The following is a 20,045-nucleotide window of genomic DNA, read 5'->3' on the forward strand; positions in this document are numbered from 1 at the left end:
AAGGAAATGACACTGTTCAAAAAGAAATGCCCCACAAATGTTACCAAGGTAAAACTGGAAGAGTCTACAATGTTACCCTGCATGCTATTGGCACTGTTGTAAACAAACAAGTTAAGGGCAAGATTCTTCTTGCCAAGAGAATTAATGTACATATGAAGCATATTCAGCACCCTGATAGCTTCCTGAAACATATGAAGAAAAATGATCAGGAAAAAAAAAAAATGTACCCCAATGTTCACTGCAGCACTATTCACGATAGCCAGGACATGGAAGCAACCTAAATGTCCACTGACAGATAAATGGATAAAGAAGATGTGGTACATATATACAGTGGAATATTACTCAGCCATAAAAAGGAACAAAACTGGGTCATTTGTAGATACATGGATGGACCTAAAGTCTGTCATACAGAGTGAAGTCAGAAAAACAAATTCGTATGTTAACACATATATGTGGAATCTAGAAAAATGGTATAGATTATCCTATTTGCAGGGTAGGAATAGAGACACAGATGTAGAGAATGGGAGGGTGGACACAGTGGGGGAAAGGGAGTGTGGAATGAATTAGGAGATTAGGATTCACATATATACACTACCATGTACAAAACAGATAGCTAGTGGGAACCTGCTGTATAGCACAGGGAGCTCAGCTCAGTGTGTGATGACCTAGATGGGTGGGATGGGGGATGGGGTGGGAGGGAGGTCCAAGAGGGAAGGGATATATGTATACATATAGCTGATTCACTTTGTTGTACAGCAGAAAGTAACAACATGGTAAAACAATTATACTCCAATTTAAAAAAAAAAGAAAGAAAAAAAAAAAAAGGAAGCCAAACAGAAAGGCACTCAGGTTCAAATGAAGTGCCAGCCTGTTCCACCAGAGAAGCACACTTTGTGAGAACCAATGGAAAGGGGCCTAAGCTGCTAGAAGCCATTCCCTATTAATTCATGGCATAATAGATTAAAAAAAAAAAAGACCCCTGGACTGTTAAAAAAAAAATCCTAAATAATTGGGCTATAGATCAAAATATTCTTTTCTAAAACTGCTTACCTTCCACAAGCAATCTGAGTGACAATGCTTCCCATAAGTTCAAACACTTTCCTTGGGTTTATTTCATGACTGGTAGAGTTATGACCCAACTGACCATACCCTCCAGCTCCGAAAGTAAACACTCCACCTTCCTAAAAAAAAAAAAAACAAACAAAAAAACAAAGCCCTTTGTCATTAGAAAGCCTGATAAAAGAAAATAACCTTCAGGAAAATAAGTTAATCTTTAATATGGAGTCAAATTTTCTATTGTCTTCACAATTTAACAGATGATAAGATAGTCAAGATACCTTGACTTTTCAAGGTAAAATGTCTTAAATCTAAGAGTTCCAGGCTGATATGGCTTATTATTTTCACATACTTTAAAAGTATTTAACTATGTTCTCATCATTATAAAGTCATCATTAAAGAGATACTAATGATTATTTTTTGCATTGCCTTTTACTATCATTATAGTCTTGTTGAATCACAAGTACACACCTATAAAATTTCACAAAACCTAAAAATGGTATCAGTTTCCAAAGTAGCTCTGCAAAAAAAGAGTATATGTAACCAGAGAGTGTACTAATATAGCTATTCTTAGCATAAATGGTCTTAGCATAAAATATAAATGGTCTTTAAAATATTTATCATAAAAATGCATAACAGGATTAAAGGTTATGTTTTTAAAAAGTAATTCATGATGACATTTTAACACAAGCACAGTTAGACTTTTCAATTCAACTGCTTTTCTTCATAGTTGCAGCTATGTATACAAATTTATGCTACTAAATGATGAAAGCAGGATATAAGTATTTATACAGATTGCTATGTAAGGAAATTGATTTTTCTGTTTAAAATTTTTTTATCATGGGAAATTTAAACAAATGCACAAAAGACATATATACATATATATATTTATCTATATATGAATGATCACATAACATCACTCAGTTTCAAATGGCAAAACTCAGATAATCCTGTTTCATTGATGCCCCTCCCACTTCCCTTTTATGGGGGTACTTTAAAGCAAAAAAAGTACTGGAGTACTTTAAAGTACACTGTGGTCAACAAATCATTTCACATATAAATGCATATGTATCTTCAATGGCATATACCTCTAACGGATAAAAATATATGACACAATACTATTATCACACAAAAAGTATTAATTTCCTTTTTTTGGACAGAAATAGCAAGTGTTAATTTTTATTTCTTATGTTTTTTCCAGTTTTATTGATATCATTGACTTGACATAAAATTGTATATATTTAAAGGGCACAACATGACTTGACATACATATACTCTGTGAAATTATTACCAGTCAAGTTAATTAACACATCCAAACCTCATATAATCCTTCTTGTGTGTGGGTGAGAAAGCTTCAGATCTACTCTTAGCAGATTTCAAGCATAGAATACTGTATCGTTAATTACAGTCACCATGCTGTACATTAGATCCTCAGAATTTAATAATCTTGTAACAGAAAGTTTGTACCCTTTGACCACATATCCCCATTTCCCTCACCCCCTACACCCTGGCAACCACCATTCTACTCTGTTTCTATGAATTTGACTTTCTATCCCCACCCCACTTTTTTTTTTTTTTTTTAACAATGCCACATATAAGTGATACCATTTAGTGTTTGTCTTTGCCTGGCTTATTTCACTTACCATAATGCCCTTGAGGTTCCTATATGTTGTTACAAATGAAAGGATTTCCCCTTTTTATGGCTGAATAATATTCCAGTGCGTGTGTGTGTGTGTGTGCGCGCGCGCATGCGCGCACATATGCACACAAACATGTACACGTCACATTTCCTTTATCCACTCATTTGGCAAGGGACACTTAGGTTAAGTATCTTGGCTATTGTGAATAATGCTTCAAAAAACATGAGAATGTATTTACCTCTCTGAGACCCTGTTTTCATTTCCTTCAGAAATACATCCAAAAGTGGAACTGCTGGGTCCTACAGTAGTTCTATTTTTAAGTTTTTGAGGAAGCTTCATATTGTTTTCCCTAATGGCCGCACCAATTTATATTCCCACCAGCAGTATACAGGGCTCCCCTTTCCTCCATATACTTGTCCTTTTTGAAAAAAATTATAGCAATCCTAACAGATGTGAGGTGATATCTCATTGTGGTCTTGATCTGTATTTTCCTGATGATTGTGATATTGACATTGAGAACCCTTTTCATGTACCTTTTGGTCATTTGTATATCTACTCTGGAAAAATGTCTATTCTGGCCCTTTGCCCATTTTAAAATTAGATTGTTTTTCACCCATGAGTTACGTGAATTCTTTATATAGTTTAAGTATTAACCCCTAATCAGATATATGATTTACAAATATTTTCTCTCATTCCACAGGATGACTTTTAATTTTGTTGACTGTTTTCTTTGCTGTGCAGAAGCTTTTAGTTTACTTTTGCTTTTGTTACCCGTGTGCTTTTGGTGTCACATCCAAAAAATGCCTACCAAGACTAATGTCAAGGAACGTTCCCATGTTTTCTCCTAGAAGTTTTACAGTTTCAGGTCTTACATTTAAGTCTTTACTCCATTTGAGCTACATTTTGTGAGTGGTGTGAATTAGAAGTCCAGTTTTTGCATATGGATATCCATATTTCCCAGCATCATTTATTGAAGAGGCTATCCTTTTCCACTGTGTGCTCTTGGCACCGTATCAATGATTAATTGCATTTATTTCTGGGCGATCTATTCTGTTTGGCTGGTATATGTGTCTGCTTTTATGCCAGTATCATACTGCTTTGATTACTACAGCTTTGTAATATAGTTTAAAATCAGAAACTGTTATGCCTTCACTTCATTGTTCTTTCTCAAGACTGCTTTGGCTATTCTGAGTCTTTTGTGGTTCTATATGAATTTTAAGATTGTTCTATTTCTGTGAAAAATGCCATTGGAATCTGGATAGGGATTGCATTGAATCTGTAGCTCACTTTGAGCAGTATGGATATTTTAACAATATTACTTCTTCCAATCCAAGAACATGAGATATCTTTCCAATTATTTCTGTCTTCTTCAGTTTCTTTCATTGATGTCTCATACAGTTTTCAGTGTACAGGTCTTTCATCTGCTTGGCTCACCTTTATTACTAAGCATTACGGGGTTTTTTATTGTTTGTTTTTTTTTGCGGTACGTGGGCCTCTCACTGTTGTGGCCTCTCCCATTGAGGAGCACAGGCTCCAGACTGCAGGCTCAGCGGCCATGGCTCACGGGCCCAGCTGCTCCACGGCATGTGGGATCTTCCCAGACCGGGGCACGAACCCATGTCCCCTGCATCGGCAGGCGGACTCTCAACCACTGCGCCACCAGGGAAGCCCAGCATTACGTTTTTGATACTATTGTAAATGGGACTACTGCTTCATTTCTTTTTCAGATAGTTTGTTTTCAGTGTATAAAAACACAACTGATCCTTTAAAAAATATTTACTTGCTTATTTGTTTGCGTCAGGCCTTAGTTGTGGCACGCAGGATCTTCACTGTCATCTGTGGGATCTTTGTTGCAGCATGTGGGATCTTTAGTTGCGGAATGCAAACTTCTTAGTTGCAGCATGTGGGATCTAGTTCCCTGACAGGGATCGAACCTGGGCCACCTGCATTAGAAGCATGGAGTCTTAGCCAATGGACCACAAAGGAAGTCCTGCAACTGATTTTTTTTTTTTTTGGCTGTGTTGGGTCTTCATTGCTGTGTGCGGGCTTTCTCTAGTTGAGGCAAGCGGGGGCTACTCTTCATTGCGGTGCGTGGGCATCTCACTGCAGTGGTTTCTCTTGTTGTGGAGCACGGGCTCTAGGTGTGTGGGCTTCAGTAGTTGCGGTATGTAGGCTCAGTAGTTGTGGCTCATGGGCTCTAGCGCACAGGCTCAGTAGTTGTGGTGCACAGGCTTAGTTGCTCTGCAGCACATGGCATCTTCCCAGACCAGGGCTCGAACCTGTGTCCCCTGCATTGGCAGGCGGATTCTCAACCACTGAGCCACCAGGGAAGCACCCCCACAACTGATTTTTATATGTTAATTTGTATCCTACAACTTCACTGTATTTATTGGTTCTAACAGATTTTTTGAGGAGTCTTTAGGGTTTTCTATATAAAATATCAAGACATCTGCAAAGAGACAATTTTAGTTTTTCCTTTCTAATTTGGATGCCTTTAATTTCTTTCTCTTGACTAACTGCTGTGGCTAGGACTCCCAGTATTATCTTGAACAGCAGTGGTGAGAGTGGGCATCCTGTCTTGTTCCTGATCTTAAAGGAAAAGCTTTCAAATTTTCACCATTAAGTATTATGTTAGTGGTGGGTTTGTCATAGATGGCCTTTATTATTTTGAGGCATGTTCCCTCCATATTCACTTTGACGGTTTTTATCATAAAAAGATGCTCAATTTTGTCAAATGCTTTTCTTGTATCTACTAAGATGATAATATGATTTGTATCCTTCATTCTGTTAATGTGGTGTATAACACTGATTTGTAAATGCTGAACCATCCTTGCATCCCAGGGATAAATCCCACTTGATCACTGGCTATATAATCATTTAAATGTACTGTTGAATTTAGTTTGCTAGTATTGAGTAGTTCTGCATCTACATTCATCAAGGGTGTTGGCTTGTAATTTACTCTCCTTGCAGTGTCTTTCTATGTCTTTGGTATCAGGATGGTGCCGGCCTTATAAAATAAGTTTGGAAGTGTTCCCTCCTCTTCTGTTTTTCAGAGGATTTTGAGACTGACTGGTATTAATTATTTTTTAAATAGTAGAATTCACCATCCAGTGAATGAGCTTCTCTTTGTTGGGAGATTTTTGAAGACATCCAGTCCTGCGCTTTTCTTTGTTGGGAGACTTTTGACTACTGATTCAATCTCCTTACTCATCAGAGGCATATTCAGATTTTGTTTCTTTATGATTCAGTTTTGGCAGTTAGTATGCTTCTGGAATGTATCCATTTCATCTAGGTTATGTGATAAATTTGTTGGTATATAATTATTGATAGTAGTCTCTTATGAACCTTTGTATTTCTGCATTATCAGCTGTAATGTCTCCTCCCGGTCTGATTTTATTTGAGTCTTTTCTTCTTAGTCTACCTAAAGATTTGTCTATTAAAAAAAATCTTTTCAGAAAAACAGCTCTTAGATGTGTTATTCTTCTCTGATGTTTTTCTAATCTCTATTTCATTTATTTCTGCTCTGATCTTTGTAATTCCCTTCCTTCTGCTAACTTTGGACTTAGTATGTTGTTTTTCCTAGTTCCTTGAGGTATAAAATTAAGCTGTTTATTTGCAATCTTTTTTCTTAATGTAGGTGTTTATTGCTATAAACTTCCCTATTAGAGCTGCTTTTGCTGCTTCCCATAAGTTTTGTCGTGTTCCCATTTTCATTTCTCAAGATATATTAAAATTTCCCTTTTATTTCTTCTATGACCCAATGATTATTCACAAGTGTACTTTTTTTTTTTTTTTGCGGTACGTGGGCCTCTCCCATTGCGGAGCACAGGCTCTGGACGCGCAGGCTCAGCGGCCATGGCTCACAGGCCCAGCCGCTTCGCAGCATGTGGGATCTTCCTGGACCGGGGCACGAACCCGTGTCCCCTGCATCGGCAGGCGGACTTTCAACCACTGCGCCACCAGGGAAGCCCAGAAGTGTACTTTTTAATTTCCACATATTTGTGAGTTTTCTGGCTTTCCTCCTGTTAATGATTCCTAGTTTCATACTACTATGGTTGGAAAACATACATGATATTATTTCAATCGTCTTATATTTGTTAAGACGTGTTTTTGACCTAGCATGATCTCTCCTGCAGAATGTTCCACTGTTTGCTTGAGAAGAATGTACCTCCTGCTACTCTTGGATACAATGTTCTGTATATGTTTGTTAGGTCCATTTGATATAAACTGTACTTCAAGTCAAATATTCCTTACTGATTTTCTGTCAGGATGATCCAGTCTCTGTTGAAAGTGGGGTACTTAAGTCCCCTACTGTTATTGTGTTGCTGTCTATTTCTGCCTTCAGATCTGTTAATACTTGTTAATATTTGCTGTGCTAGGAACATATATAGGTACAATTGTTATATGTTCTTGAGGAATGGACCCCGTTAATATTTCTTTAATATTATTTAATATAGAGGTCATATTTAAACTTTCTTGATTAGTATTTTATTACACCATGTCAGAAAGCATATGTCTGATAGGTAAAGTTAAAAATAAGTAAGTGGGACAGTGTGTTTCAGCCTAATCTATACCCATTAAGCTTAACGATGATCTTTGCCTAGATCCATTATTTCATTAGGGAATATAAAATGGAGATTTTTCTAATCTTATTATTTCTTCTAAATTTATTAGTCGAAATTCTTCTATAGAGAAGTTAACTCATCAACTATTGAGCTATTATAAAATACAATCTACAATTAAGAGGTAGGAGAAATGCTTCTTTCTCATTTACAGATTTTTAGAAAAATAAGTTGTTGCCCTAGCAACCTCCAAAGATAAGCAATGAAGTTTGCTTTGTGTTGATTTGGGTAAGAAGACGATCATTATGAAGTCACAGATTTTTATATATTTGGTATCTTTCCATTTATTGCAGACATTATTTATTTTTGTTAACCACTGAAAACCCCTTCAAGTTGTCCTTGTGACGTGATCTTAGTAGTCTTTGTTTTTGTGACACAAAATACCCAAGGCTATTTTCATACTTTTTTTTTTTGGTCCCAGGTATGAGATCAGGCTCTTCTCTAAGAAGCCCTGGTTCTTTTTAGTATAGAGTCTACAACAATCAAAGGATGTTCATTGCTTCCAGATTACAAATGTTTAGTTATTTCTAGAACCTTTTGGTAGTCATAGCAAAAAAAAAAAAACAACAACAAACCACACACCAAAAAACCAAACAAAAACCAAACCAAACAAAGTTATTTTAGAAGGAGAAAAATAAGAATTCACACTGATACTTGTGATTCAAAGCAAAGATTACAGGGTTTTAATTGCTACCATTTTATATCTCTTTTCTCTTAAGCTGAAAATCATAGTTTCTAATGAGAGTAATACAAATACTTAATTGCTTTATCCTATTCTACATACAATATACTGAAAATAAATGCTGCCAATTTTACTACTAACAATAAGACTACAGAATGCAGTTTAACACCTCTTTGTGATTTTGGTTTATCTTTAGGCTATTTCCCATCAGTGATGCACAACAAAATACTATACTTTAAAATGCCCTAAAAGAATTCTTCTTTCTGTATTTGTGCCACTTGTAATTTTGAAGAATTCTTTTAACATATAAGCTTTTTAATTATGTGTAACAGTTTCTAGGTTCCAAAGTCAAACCTATAAGGCAAGGCTCATTTGGTCTACCTATTAATTCTTTTCAAATATAAATAACATGTACCTTCTTCTTTTTCCTTAACAATAATATATCCTGACAATCGTTCCACAACATAATATAGAGATCTTCCTCATTCTGTTTTACAGGGCATGGTACCACGCAATGGAGTTACCATAGTTTACTGAATTAGACTGCTACTGATGGGAATTTGGATTTCTTCTCGTTTTGTTATTAAAATACTGCCACCATAAATGGCCTTGTGTATACATAACTTAGTATCTTTGTAACAGATTCTTAAAATTACTAAGGGATTGATAAGTCAAAAGGTATATGCATATGTGATTTGCATAAAGAATTTGTAAAAGAACTTGAAAAAAATTGACATCATTATGGTAGTGTCCTCATATCCATTAACATGCATGTCTTTCCATTTATTCTGATTTTTAAAATCTGTTTTAAAAGTTTTCCTAATGTTTGTTTTGCACAAGGAAACTGCTTTGTAAAGCAATACTAATCTATTTGCAAGAAGCTCTTCCAGAAAAGCAAAAGACATTGATACAGAACTATATTCTAACTTTAAACAAGGAACAATAAAATATTTTACTTTTGAAATATTTAAAACTATCTGATTTTGTTAAAAATAATATATACCAAGAATTCCAGTGAACAAGTATCACCAGCTACTGTTTTGAGAGAGAAATACAGAAGATTAATAGAATTAGTATTTTTTTAAAACTCAATAAAGAGAAATCTTTAGAAATCTTGGGAAAATAAGATAAGTGGTTATCTGAAAGGCTGAATTTGAAAAGCATTAACATGTGAATCTTTCTACCACAAAGTTAGTCCTATGGAAAGATATTATACAAAGTATTTTTTACTATTATCTTCAATACAGCCTTATTTCTCCTAAATACGAATGATAGAAGAGAATGACTAAAATTTATAACTTGCCGACAGTGATTACATCTGCAATTTGAATGACAAAAAAAATCAATGAAATATGGTAATAAGATCAGTAGGGGATAGTAAAACTTCCTTACTCAAAAGCAAGTAATATAAAATTTTTAAAAATTAACTTTTGTAACTGGTCATTATAATATTTTTTAAAGTAACTTTAGTACACTATATTTGATAAGGACTGAGAATAATTCTTCTAAAATTCCCAATGTGGGAGTACGTGTGTAGAAATTTTATAAATCTGATTAGAAGTTAATTTTTTCTTGCCAATTTTATCTACTATGCAGGATATAAAGATAAAGAAGCAAAAACATTAATTTCTAATTTAGCCAATGATAACTTGCCAGTTCCTTTATGTTAACATGACTATAATAAATAATACTGCTGGTAAAGGTTAGTTTAATGTTTTTATTTTCATTTTACTTCTAATTGCTAGAGAACTATACAGTATTGATACTGAACTGGCACATACCCAACAAAGTGAGAGGTCAGAGTTAAAGCCATTAACAAGATTGTGCTGAAAGCCCATTATAACTGCTTGAATAATACCTGGCCTATGGATAATAGAGGGATTCAGTCTCTATTACTTGTTATAAGGCACATGGGAGCTACATTAAAATTAGTCAGAGTTATGCAATATAAATGGGATTGATACACAAAGCACAGCAAGCCTGACAAACTAAAACGGAATTCTTTCATTCACAGTATTATTAAAGCAGTATTTCACATGAAGTTGAAAAATTCAACAATATATATTATCATCACACAAACAGCAGATAACAATTCACATTTCATAACATGAAACAGTTGAAATTTAACGTAAAGTTTTTGAGAACAGATAATAACCTAAGTCCCTTTTTTAAGATAAATTATTTTTTAGACATCAATAACACTCAAGTTTCAAAGTAAATACCATGAAAATATTCACTAATTATGAAATAACTACCATAACTATTAATAAAAAAGTTTTATAGGAGTACAATACCTTGGTTAGTGCAGCAGTGTGATCTTCTCCACAACAAATATAAACTATTTTCTGAGTTCTTAGTGACTTTAGTAAATTAGGAACATACCTATCTGAAAATTCCAACAAGAGACATTAACGAACAGTATTTTTAAAATTAAAAGCTTCTAAAATGTGTTTCCTCTACAGCTTCCTGAACTGTGGAAGACGGTGATAACTAAACAATTTTAACAATTCAGTGATTTTGTGGTACAAGCCTACTAAGTTGGGCTCCCACGCCTTTCTAGTCATGCTACTGTGATAAAGGAGAGCTCTAAAAAGAGTAACTTAAGTACTAAACTGCCTAAACGCCAATCTGCACAGGACTCCGCAATCAAGGAATTTCAAAGCTATCTGACTGCTTCTAGTACATGCACATCATTCTTTATATTCACCTCATGATAATTAAGCTCATAGGATCCTACTTTAAAAAGCCTGAAAATTATACTTTCTGCTATTTTATAGTAGAAAAGAGATATAATGTCCTAATCTGACATATTTTTCTCATGCAAAACAAAATATTTTAAAATTCTTTCTGAGAGTATTATTTATCATTACCAGTTGTTACTAGATCAACAACTCACTTTTGTCTAAGTCATTATAATTATGTTGAACTTTATTAAATTGTTTTTGTATTTCAAATACTGGCATTCAACCTAATGTAGCTATGAAAAATCAAGTTTCCAAGATCCCAACTTGTTTTAAGCAGTTATAATTTTTTAAAATTCAAAAAGTTTATTTTCAAGACTCTAGCATCACTGTTAACAGTGATTAATTAAATGACTCAGATTTAAATATTTCCTTGAAATACTCAAATAGATGAACACTTCATGTTACTTTTCAGGATAATTTTTTTCCACTGATGGTGGCTGATAATATGATTACCAATTTGAAGTAATGTTTTTCTCAACTTTCTTTTAGTAAACATCCAACATTGAAGATTTTTGTCCAGATATACTTTCTATATTTTATTCTAGAATAAAATAATATTTTTGGCCTTCCCACAATCTCCTAAAAATATTATTATCAAATGGAATTTTAAAATTAACCTCTCATCCCCACCTCAACACCAGGGAAGATTTGGGTACACTTCTCTCTGACACTAAGAATCACTGATATATCTCAAAACATCATCTCTTTTTAAAAATATATTTATAAATAATGCAAACCTACCATTTTCATCATTAAGACCTAGTTGACCAAATTTGTTGCGTCCCCATCCAAAGATAGCTCCAGAAAGGGTGAGTACAAAACTATGGGCTCCTCCTGCTGCAACTTGCATGAAAGGGATTCCAAGTAAAGACTTAATCAGTTGTGGTGAAGCTTGCTTTTTACAGTCAATGCCTAAACCCAACTGGCCATATTTATTCTGTCCCCAACAGAAGACTTCACTTGCTGTAAAACAAGAATCATAAATTACTATTTTTCTCACACAAAAAAAATTTCACTTGAAAATCATCAGTTATTTTGGGATATTCTTCCTCTTTGATGAAAATACATATTCTTCTTTATTAAATTTATTTCTTATATGGAAACAATACTACCTTGAATAATCCATGTTAATACAGTTTTAGTTTGACTTTACTGATGAATGGGTAAGTCACATAACTGGGGATAATCCCATTTCCTGATGTTCCTCAAGAAAGGACCATCTCGTTTTAGTATTCCTCAGGTCTCACTTTTATTCTATGACTTCTCCCAGGAGGTACTCATTCAAGCTCAAGGTTTCAGTTATCAATTATATGCTATCACATTCAAAATTTATCACTAGCCCAGATCTCTCCTCTGAGCAATAAACTAATGTATCCAATTGTTTACCTGACAGCTATACTTCGATATTTGAAAGGTATTTCCAGTTCAACATCCCCTAAACTCAATTCATGACCCCCATCCTACCTCCCATACCTGGACCTCTTCCTAGTGTTCCTCATTCTCAGTAGATAACACCTTAACTGATACAGCAGCACAAACCATAAACACAGGAGTCATCCTTAATACTCCTCTCCTCTCTTACCTTACATACAGATTTTTATCAATCTATCATCAAGTTATATAGTTTTCTTTCTAAAGAAAAATATGGCGAATAGATCCACTCCTCACCATTTCACCTGGTTCTTCTAATAGTTCTCATCACATTTGCTCACCCACTGCTACATTTTTTTCAACTTTAAACATCTTTTTACTTATTTTTATTAAATAAATGGCACTAAACTAATAATTGACACACTAATATCTGAGTTTTAAAAATTCATACTATAAAATAGTACACACTTATTAAAAGCAAGCCTCCCTTCAAAACTAGATCCCTGGTTCCTCTCCCAAGAAACAAGCACTCTTACTAACTGCTGATATGTACTTCCAGAAATACTCTATGGACATACCAGCAGACATCTGTATATATACAAAGAGATATAAAAATGTAGATCTGATATATGACAGACACCATTAATAATGGTCTGGTTAAGTTTCAAATTAACTGTTCTATAAATCTGTCTGTGTGTTTATTCCATAATAAATCTCAAAAGAGTTGACTCTTTAAAAAAATGTAGATTTGAAATGCTGCTCACCTGAAAAAAACAGAAATCAGTGCTTTCTCACTGCTCTTGAGATAAACACTTTTAACAAGGCTTATAAGGTTCTGTAAAATGTACCTATGTTTCTGAGCTCATTTCATACCAGCCTCCTCCCTCACTTACTATACTCTAGCCATACTCACCTTCCTTTATATTCTCCAATGACCATTTCTCACACACTTGCTGTCTCACACACTCTGCCTAAACCTTTCCCTCACCCTTGTCTAGTTTACTTCTATTGTCTCCCAGCAGAAAGCCTTCCTTGATCTGCCAGATTAAGTTCAGTCCCCCTGTTATATGATCTAAATATCCCAAACGTTTTTATTTATACTCTTTTTTCATAGTATGTAAACTATATTGTTATTTGTGTGACTGTACCATAAGGGCTGGTAGTGTACTGCTTACCACTGTTTACTGTACACCCTAATGTGCCTAGTTTGTACTGAGTGATCAAAAAAAAAAAATTTTTTTTCCATTAGATGCGTAAGATACTACTAAAACATGAACCTGAATAAGGGAAAAGAATACCTGTAAGATACATCAAGATAGAAAAACTGTCCTCATCGGTAAAACCTTTGGGTTTAAATTTATCTTGGGTTTACCTACCAAAGTATCAAAAGAGGAGTTGGCAAAGTAACAACAAAGAATACAGGGATGCCAGCCTCCACCCCCTACTTTATTCCTTTGATGGAATAAATCCAAATTCCTTAATATGGCATGTAAGGCCCTTTGTAACAGATTTGTTTTTACTTTAGTCTCAACTGATGTATGAAAATGTCTCCCATGCTCTCAAAATACCCACGTAAAACTATATTCCGATACTCAAATACACAAAATATTTCCCAGATTCTATGCCTTTACTAGTACTATTACCTTAGCCAATCCTCAACATTTTCCCTAGCTGCTTCACAACCTCTCCAATTCTGAAGAAATTGTAATCATCTTTCAAGACTTGCATCAAATATCAATCCCTTCTTTATTATTACCAATTCTATTGATTGAAACTAATTAAACTTTTTTCCTTATGCCCATCATATTTTACTTTTCCTTTGACCAAAAGTAGTATATATTTTTTCTGCCTCAATTATATTATTTGTATATCTGCCTCTTCTACTAGATGGTACGATCCCTAAAACTTTGTCTTAACTTATCCGTATTTCCCTATAGTTCTAGTCTACTGTTTCATTCACAGTAGGCCTTACTAGGCATTTAATAAATTAAAAATAATAATAATGAAGCCACTGGAACTTATTTTTTTAAATAATAAAAAATAAATATATGGCAGGTTCTTTACTAACCCATGTTACAATCCTTAGCTGGCATAGGAAGAAGTCAAATAAAGGTTACAGGATGCTTAGACTTCTCTGTTTCTATTCATAAAAAGTTTACCTGTAAGCGCAAATGAACTTGGGCAAGTTATAAACTTCCCCAGCTATAAAGGAATAATGTTCGGCAGGCTAAAGAACAATTAGACACAAAAAATCAATTTCATGTCTATATGCTAGTAATAAACGATTTGAAAATGACACCAGAGTAACAAAAAATATCAAATATCTAGGGAAAAATCTAATAAAACGTATATAAGACCTCTCCACAGAAAATGACAAAATACTCTTGAGAAAAATTTTAAAAAGAGATTAAAATAAATGGAGGGATATAGCATGCTCAAGAATTGAAAGACTCAATATTATAAAGGTTCTCCTCAAACTGATTTAGAGGTAATGCAATCCCAATCAAAATTCCAACACTTTAAGTATCTGTGAAAACTGACTAGCTAATTCTAAAATGTATATAGATATGAAAAGGATCAAGAAGAACCAAGACAATCTTTAATAAGAACTAAGTTGGAGGAATTTCAACTCAAAGTATCAAGTAATAAAACTGAAAAGGGGAAAGAAAATAAAAGCAATGCTTACCTTTAGAAAGTGCAAGTGAATGATAGTAGCCACAAGCAACCTGTACTATCTGGATATCCGACAAACTTTTAATATTTCTAGAAAGTAAGTAGAGAGATCAGGATCAGTTAATTCCATTTAACAAATGGATCCTGAATGCTATTTATTTATGCGATTTATTGACCACCTACTATGTGCAAGTAGTCTCCTTACCAGCAGTTCCTTACTAGCATGACCTAGCAGTTCATGATATTTTTTCTCATAGAGGCCCAATTTACCAAAAATTTATGCTAAAATCAGTAAACAAAATCTAAATATGAAAAAATTAAGAGATATGATGAGAAAACACTTTGAAAGGACAATATTTAAGCACAGTAAACTATGCTCACAGCTCAGTGCTTTTATTTTTTTAATTAATTAATTTATTTATTTATCAATTTATTTTTATTCTTGGCTGCACTGGGTCTTCGCTGCTACATGTGGGCTTTCTCTAGTTGCGGCGAGCAGCGGCCTTTCTTCGTTGCAGTGAGCAGCGGCCTTTCTTCGTTGCAGTGTGCGGGCTTCTCGTTGTGGTGGCTTCTATTGTTGCGGAGCATGGGCTTTAGGCACGCAGACTTCAGTAGTTGTGGCATGTGGGCTCAGTAGTTATGGCTCATGGGCTCTAGAGCGCAGGCTCAGTAGTTGTAGTGCATGGGCTTATTTGTTCTGCGGCATGTGGGATCTTCCCAGACCAGGGCTCAAATCCATGTCCCCTGCATTGGCAGGTGGATTCTTAACCACTGTGCCACCAGGGAAGCCCCTCAGTGCTTTTATGATGCAGATATTACCATCAAAATGTGAAAAATCTTTAACTTAAAGTATGAAACTTGGCAATATATTTGTAAAACAAATGTACATGATCCAATTTGTCGAAAATTGGTGTTTGGCCTAGTTTATTATATGTTCTCCTCTGTCAGGTTCCTTAAGAACCAACAAGGATTCCTATCATGTGGTGCTACCAATTCACAAATCATGAAACCTATTCCTTTTGGACTATCCTTTTGCTTTGCATCTAAATCAGTGATATTAAATTTAATTCTTTACTAGAGAAATTTAATCAATTCATATGTATTATGATCAGTGATGTGTTCAGTCATATTTCTGCCATCTCATGTTTCTTACTTATATTTTTTATAGTTTCTTTTTTCCCCCGATTTCTGATTTTTCCTTAACTGCAATGTAATTCTAAAGGATTTAAAACATTACAAAAATCAAGAAACTATGTGCATCAACCATCCCAGGTTTTCTTTATGTAGCTCCCCTTCACTTGCTCATTCTGTTTTTCCTGAATGAATGTTTTTAAGAAAAAAGGGGGTGTGGAAATATGTTATGTTTCTTATTTCCCTTTACCTGATACTGCCACCTGACCTAATTCTGCCATATGAGTCCAGAGCAAGTTCTGACCAGAGTGTCAATACCCATGATTTTCGGGAGGCAGCTTCAGCAAACCAAATTTTGAGTGGGAAAAAAGAGAGTTACTCTAATTCCATACTGTTGTATTAAAAATAATTTTATTTAGTGGGTTTATGTCCTACAAAGCTTGAGAGTTGTACTGCTACATTTAGCAGAATCCAACAAGTTAACAGGGTCCAATGTACCTTCAGATTTTCAAATATAGCAAAAGGTCTTTTTTTTTTTTTTTTTTGCAGTTAGCAAAATCAAACACTGGCTATGCAAAAACAGGAATAAAAAATACACGGATACATACAACTGTGCTGAAGTTACTAAACATTTACTGTTACTGCTTATGCATATTAGGCATATCATACACTGACTAGTGAACTGTATTAAATATTTTTAAAAACCAATTGCTCCAAATATCAAGTCCAATTTGCATGACTAAGTAAAATCTTTTAAAATTCTACATTCTCATAGCACCCTATGTGTTTTTCCTTCACAGCATTTATCTCTACTAATTACTGGTGTACTTATTCATTTAATTATTACTATTAGTATACTCTGCTAAACAATAAGCTCTGTGAGGATGGACTATTATTATCTTATACCCATGGAATCCCTAGACCTACCATAGTGCCTGGCAAAAAATATTGGGAAAAAAAAAAGTATGTGAAGTATCCACTGTTAGAGGATAAGTAAATCTGCAACTTCTTTGAGGCTTTAGTATTAAACTATTCATAAAATTTGCTTCCAAAAGACTTCTAAATTTACACAGCAATTTACAGAAAGTGATTCTCATTACCAAAATATTATCATACGGCTTAGAATATAACATAAACGCTAATTTCTTTAGCCATGTCTGCTACAGAGACAAATTAAGATATTCTTCTGTGGCATTACTGTTTTAAAGGAAAAAAACCTCTGTTTTTATCTCTATGGAGATTGAATACACTGAAGATTGTGGGGGGGTGGGGAAGAGGAGAGGATATGCTTTCTTGTTTTGTTTTGTTTTAAGCTTTCAGGAATTTTAATAAGAAACAAAAATACTTGTGAATAGTATAACAACTTTACAACATTCCATTTTTCCTAAAGAGACAAATTAGAAAATTCTTAATGCAACAAAATTTTATAGAATTCATCAAAAATAATCCCTAATGAGTAAAAAAGATAATGTAAATGTTTTCTGGTTTTCAATTTTTAAAAGGATTCAAATGCAGTTAACAGGAAAGTAAAATAAGCCAGAATAAATTTTGTAAATAAAAAATATATATACACACATACATGAAGATTCCCAATTAATCAGAACTATGAAAAGAAAATCAGAATTCAGATGTCCAGGGGAAACATTTTATAACTGCTTATAAATTTAAAATAACTCCCTAAAGTTTAGAGTTCTTGTCAAACATTTTTAAATGGCTATGACATTTAAAATTATTCATTGTAAAGAAAAGAATAATTTCGCCCTCCTGTTCTGCCTCCTGACCACACTTGCTGCTCCTCATGTGGTCTGTATGATGTGATGTGGCCTCTTCTGTCAGGAAATAGGCTTGAACAGTGTTAGCAACATAATGGGCTCAATCAAAACTTGCAATGATCTGGATGACTTTTCTGCAAATTACTGCCATGACTTCTTGGATGTAGAAATGGCCTGGTGTATTTGCCATTTGCCTTTGAATGTGTGGAATCAAGTGATTTCAGCTCCTTGGAAGAAGCTGTTTTACAGAAACCAGACCCCAACCAGACAGAGAATGATGACCATGAGCACGTAGCCCCCAGATTGGCTGGAGCCTGAAGACTGATAACGTGATCAATCTCTGTGACCTCACCTGGTTACCTCGCCACACACCAATCAGAAGATTGCATGAAATGATCACATTCCCCATGACCCTCATCCTCACTTTGTCTTTAAAAACCCATCCCTAAAAACCATTAGGAAGTTTGGGTCTTTTGAGCATCAGCTGCCCATTCTCCTTGCTTGTCACCTTGCAATAAATGCTACACTTTCCTTCACCAGAAAAAAAAAAAAAAGAAAAGAATAATTTCTTTACTGAATTTTGAAACGTTTGAAATTTGTAAGAAAACGTTAATAAACTTGGAAATAAGATTTATACACCTCTCCCTTAGGAAGTCTTGAAGTCAAAACATATACTGTTGAATATGTGTACTGTTGTGTTGTTACATTTTTCAAACTTAATGTACAGTGGCAATATAGGCAAAAACCAAGCATTTCCAATTGTATGTTAAGGTAAAATTCTTTAACAACTGTTAACAAGGACTAGTGAAAAGTTTATATTATATATAATCAAGAAGTTGAAGAGCTAAAGCATTAAATATTTTGCCAATTCCAAACTCATCAAGGTGTATACATTAAGTACAGCTTTTTGTATGCCAATCATACCTCAATAAAGTGGTTTTAAAAATATATTTTGCCAGTAAAACATAATCAACAATTTTCTATTTTTCAATTAAGCCACAACTTTCTTACTGATTTGAGAGAAGTCTTAGCACCAACTCTTTAATTTTGAAAAATTTAGGCTAACAACTGATCTAGTCTCTACCATTAAAAACTCTTCTAATTTTTTTTTAATTTTCTTTTTAATCTGAAATGTTCTGTACTTTCAGAGGCTAATATTAGGCAGAAATTGTAATAAGCTTCTTTTTTTTGGCGGCGGGGGCGGGGCGAGCAGTGCCACATAGCTTGCAGGATCTTAGTTCCCCGACCAGGATCAAACCCGGGCCATGGTAGTGAAAGCACCAACTCCTAACCACTGGACTGTCAGGGAATTCCCTGTAATATACTTTTAAAAGTTCAATCAAGAAAATAAATTTTATTTTTGACCAAGGCGACAATTCAAACATGTTTAATTAGTTCCTGTAGCCCAGAAATTGCTGTTCTCACAAGAATCATCATATTATACCATCCTGTCATAATTTTTTCTTACAAAGTCGAAAAAAACAGAACTTTAAAAAATAAACTACAACCTCATTGCCAACAATTGTTTTTCTATTTACATTAAAAGACAGTAAAATCAGATTAACTTTTTTTAAAATAAAGGTGTAACATATATCCTACATATAAAAAGAAATGACTAGCCCGAAATGCAGGTCCACAGAGACCACTGATATTGAATAATTTGTCTTTCCCCAAGAAATAATGATTTCAAAACAAAACAAAATCAGAAGTAGGAAAAGATTACCAAAGAGTAAGAGTTTCAAATATAATCTATTTATTATTAATTTTACATTCATCTTTAAAATTAAAGTGTTGCTTAATTTACTTACTCTCATCTATTAACATAAAAATGGGTTTTGTTCTCAAGAAAATACAGCCTAATGTGAATATTCACTTTTCTGATCATTCTTATGAAAATTATAAACACTAATTTTAAAAAATCTATTCACATATGTCTGAGTTTCCTCCTATATTCTACACATTTTATTCAAAGTGTATGTGAAAGTTACAAAGCTGGCTGACATCTCTAAGCACCTAGAAAAAGCCTTGCATCTAAAAAATGATTTGGTGCTGAGATTTAAAAAGAAAAAAAAAAAAATCAATGGTGGTCTTTCATAAAAATATATTTCTACTGAAATACTAAATTTCCCTTTAAGACATGAAAGTATCAGTAAAAATTATATATATACGTCACAACAAATCAGATTAGTCCATGAAAAACTGAAAAGACTGAACAGGAAAGATGCCTTAATACACAGCTGAAAATTAATATAGATGTTCAGCAAATACACAAACGGAGAAGTTTAAACCAAAGGACTCAAGATCTTACAGGTCCCCATCCAGGTTCATAAAGAGTAAAGTCACAGATACAGAAT

The 20,045-nt window shown here is 34.0% G+C and overlaps 1 protein-coding gene across 7 annotated transcripts in view; it reads right to left on the reverse strand.

The window, feature by feature from the left end:
* Positions 1–20,045, reverse strand: part of HERC4 (HECT and RLD domain containing E3 ubiquitin protein ligase 4) — a 159,944-nt gene that overhangs the window by 110,560 nt on the left and 29,339 nt on the right. For all 7 annotated transcript variants that reach the window (XR_016388057.1, XR_016388056.1, XM_022590698.3 and 4 more), the window contains 4 exons: positions 14,802–14,878; positions 11,486–11,707; positions 10,295–10,386; positions 1,051–1,181 (listed from right to left, as the gene is read on the reverse strand). Coding sequence is in view for 5 of the 7 variants with exons in the window: in XM_022590698.3 (XP_022446406.1) it covers positions 1,051–1,181; positions 10,295–10,386; positions 11,486–11,707; positions 14,802–14,878 (522 nt within the window). In the remaining 2 variants the exon portion in view is untranslated. The remainder of the gene's footprint in view (positions 1–1,050; positions 1,182–10,294; positions 10,387–11,485; positions 11,708–14,801; positions 14,879–20,045) is intronic.

This window comes from Delphinapterus leucas, chromosome 16 (assembly GCF_059928025.1).
Source record: "Delphinapterus leucas isolate spDelLeu-1000000601 "Yukka" chromosome 16, BTC_Dleu_Yukka2, whole genome shotgun sequence".
In the NCBI taxonomy this organism is placed as follows: Eukaryota; Metazoa; Chordata; class Mammalia; order Artiodactyla; family Monodontidae; genus Delphinapterus; species Delphinapterus leucas.